Genomic DNA, 1,215 nt, shown 5'->3' on the forward strand with positions numbered 1-1,215 from the left:
ATCGTGAATGATTACTATTTATATTTATATTCATATTTATATTTTCTGCATTGGCCATTGGCATTTTTAACATGCACAGGGCCGTACTTAGGAGAATATAATTATTGAAATATATCATAGTATAAGTATAAAAAATAATAAATAAATATTTATTAATTAAATAATATTTTTTATAAGTAATATACAATCTGTACCAATATTATTTACAATTACATGAAACGGTTGATGGAAGAAGCTACAGCAGCCTACGAAGTGTATTATCCAAATAATAAAATATAATTAAACAATATATAACTAATTAAACTTACCTCTGTTGAAATTGTTTTTTTTGCAACGTAAATCCCATGCAGAAATGACATTGCATTGTAGGCAAACCAGTCGGGCTGAATAACGTCTTTGGTACCACTCCCAGTACCCTTGCTTGCTTTGACTTTGTTTAGCAGTTTTCTATAAGTAGCCATTAGAGAATCTTTTTTTTTTTTTATTTCTGTAATATCAGTTTTGACACTAAAATTACAAAAATACAAAAATCAATATTTGAAAATATTATAAAAAAATCAAAATTAATCTAACCTTAATTTGTTTTCTATTTCTTTCCACGCATCGTGAACTATATTCCTATTTTTATGACCCGGATGGCGTGGGTTCCAAATTTGTGGATATCCTTCATATAGTTGCAAAAACTCTATTACCTCATCATTTGACCATTCCATGATAATAATTAATATTAATAATGATTAAAAAATAAAAAACACCAAATTGCAAAATAAAACACCAAAAAACGTATAGAAACAACTATCAATGGCTCGCCGAACCGCACGCCTGTGGGAACGCTGTCTAAATGCGCGGCTCGTTTACTTTGGCGCGGACACATCGGACCGACAATTTTCGGATAGACGCGAGCATGGCCGAGCTATACCGCGCCTAGACGCGCAAGAGCGTTCCCACGGCGCGTGTAGTTTACCAAGCCAGCGAATTTTACTCGTGGCTCGCCGAGCCACGCGCCGTGGGAACCCGCCTTTATATGTCTAATACATAGACTGATATACCGTCTCCGCTCAGAATCGTTTTTCTTATACAGTGATATTATATCATTGAATTCAAATTTAATACTGTCCATTATACAGTGACCCACTTCTAACCTACTGTACAGCAGAGCGACATCCACTTACCCACCTTTTTTTAATATGCTCTTGAAACTTTTAACCAGGATAC

At 34.2% G+C, this 1,215-nt stretch overlaps 1 protein-coding gene across 1 annotated transcript; it reads right to left on the bottom strand.

The window, feature by feature from the left end:
- Nucleotides 1-209: 209 nt before the first annotated feature.
- Nucleotides 210-1,015, bottom strand: LOC107882573. The gene is made up of 3 exons (XM_016801126.2): nt 574-1,015; nt 309-507; nt 210-245 (listed from the first exon to the last, which is right to left on the bottom strand). Exons 1-3 carry the CDS (start codon nt 711-713, stop codon nt 210-212), a joined length of 375 nt encoding a protein of 124 aa, XP_016656615.1. The 5' UTR covers nt 714-1,015.
- Between the last annotated feature and the right edge of the window lie 200 nt (nt 1,016-1,215).

The sequence above is a fragment of the Acyrthosiphon pisum genome, unplaced genomic scaffold, assembly GCF_005508785.2.
Source record: "Acyrthosiphon pisum isolate AL4f unplaced genomic scaffold, pea_aphid_22Mar2018_4r6ur Scaffold_21522;HRSCAF=24174, whole genome shotgun sequence".
NCBI classification, from domain to species: Eukaryota; Metazoa; Arthropoda; class Insecta; order Hemiptera; family Aphididae; genus Acyrthosiphon; species Acyrthosiphon pisum.

Excerpts from the sequence above, each read along its gene's own strand:
- LOC107882573 (XM_016801126.2), bottom strand. The coding sequence starts at position 713 with ATGGAATGGTCAAATGATGAGGTAATAGAGTTTTTGCAACTATATGAA. Across the intron at positions 508-573 it reads GAAATAGAAAACAAATTAAG|TGTCAAAACTGATATTACAG; the intron begins GTTAGATTAATT and ends TTGTAATTTTAG. Across the intron at positions 246-308 it reads AAAAAACAATTTCAACAGAG|GCTGCTGTAGCTTCTTCCAT; the intron begins GTAAGTTTAATT and ends TACACTTCGTAG.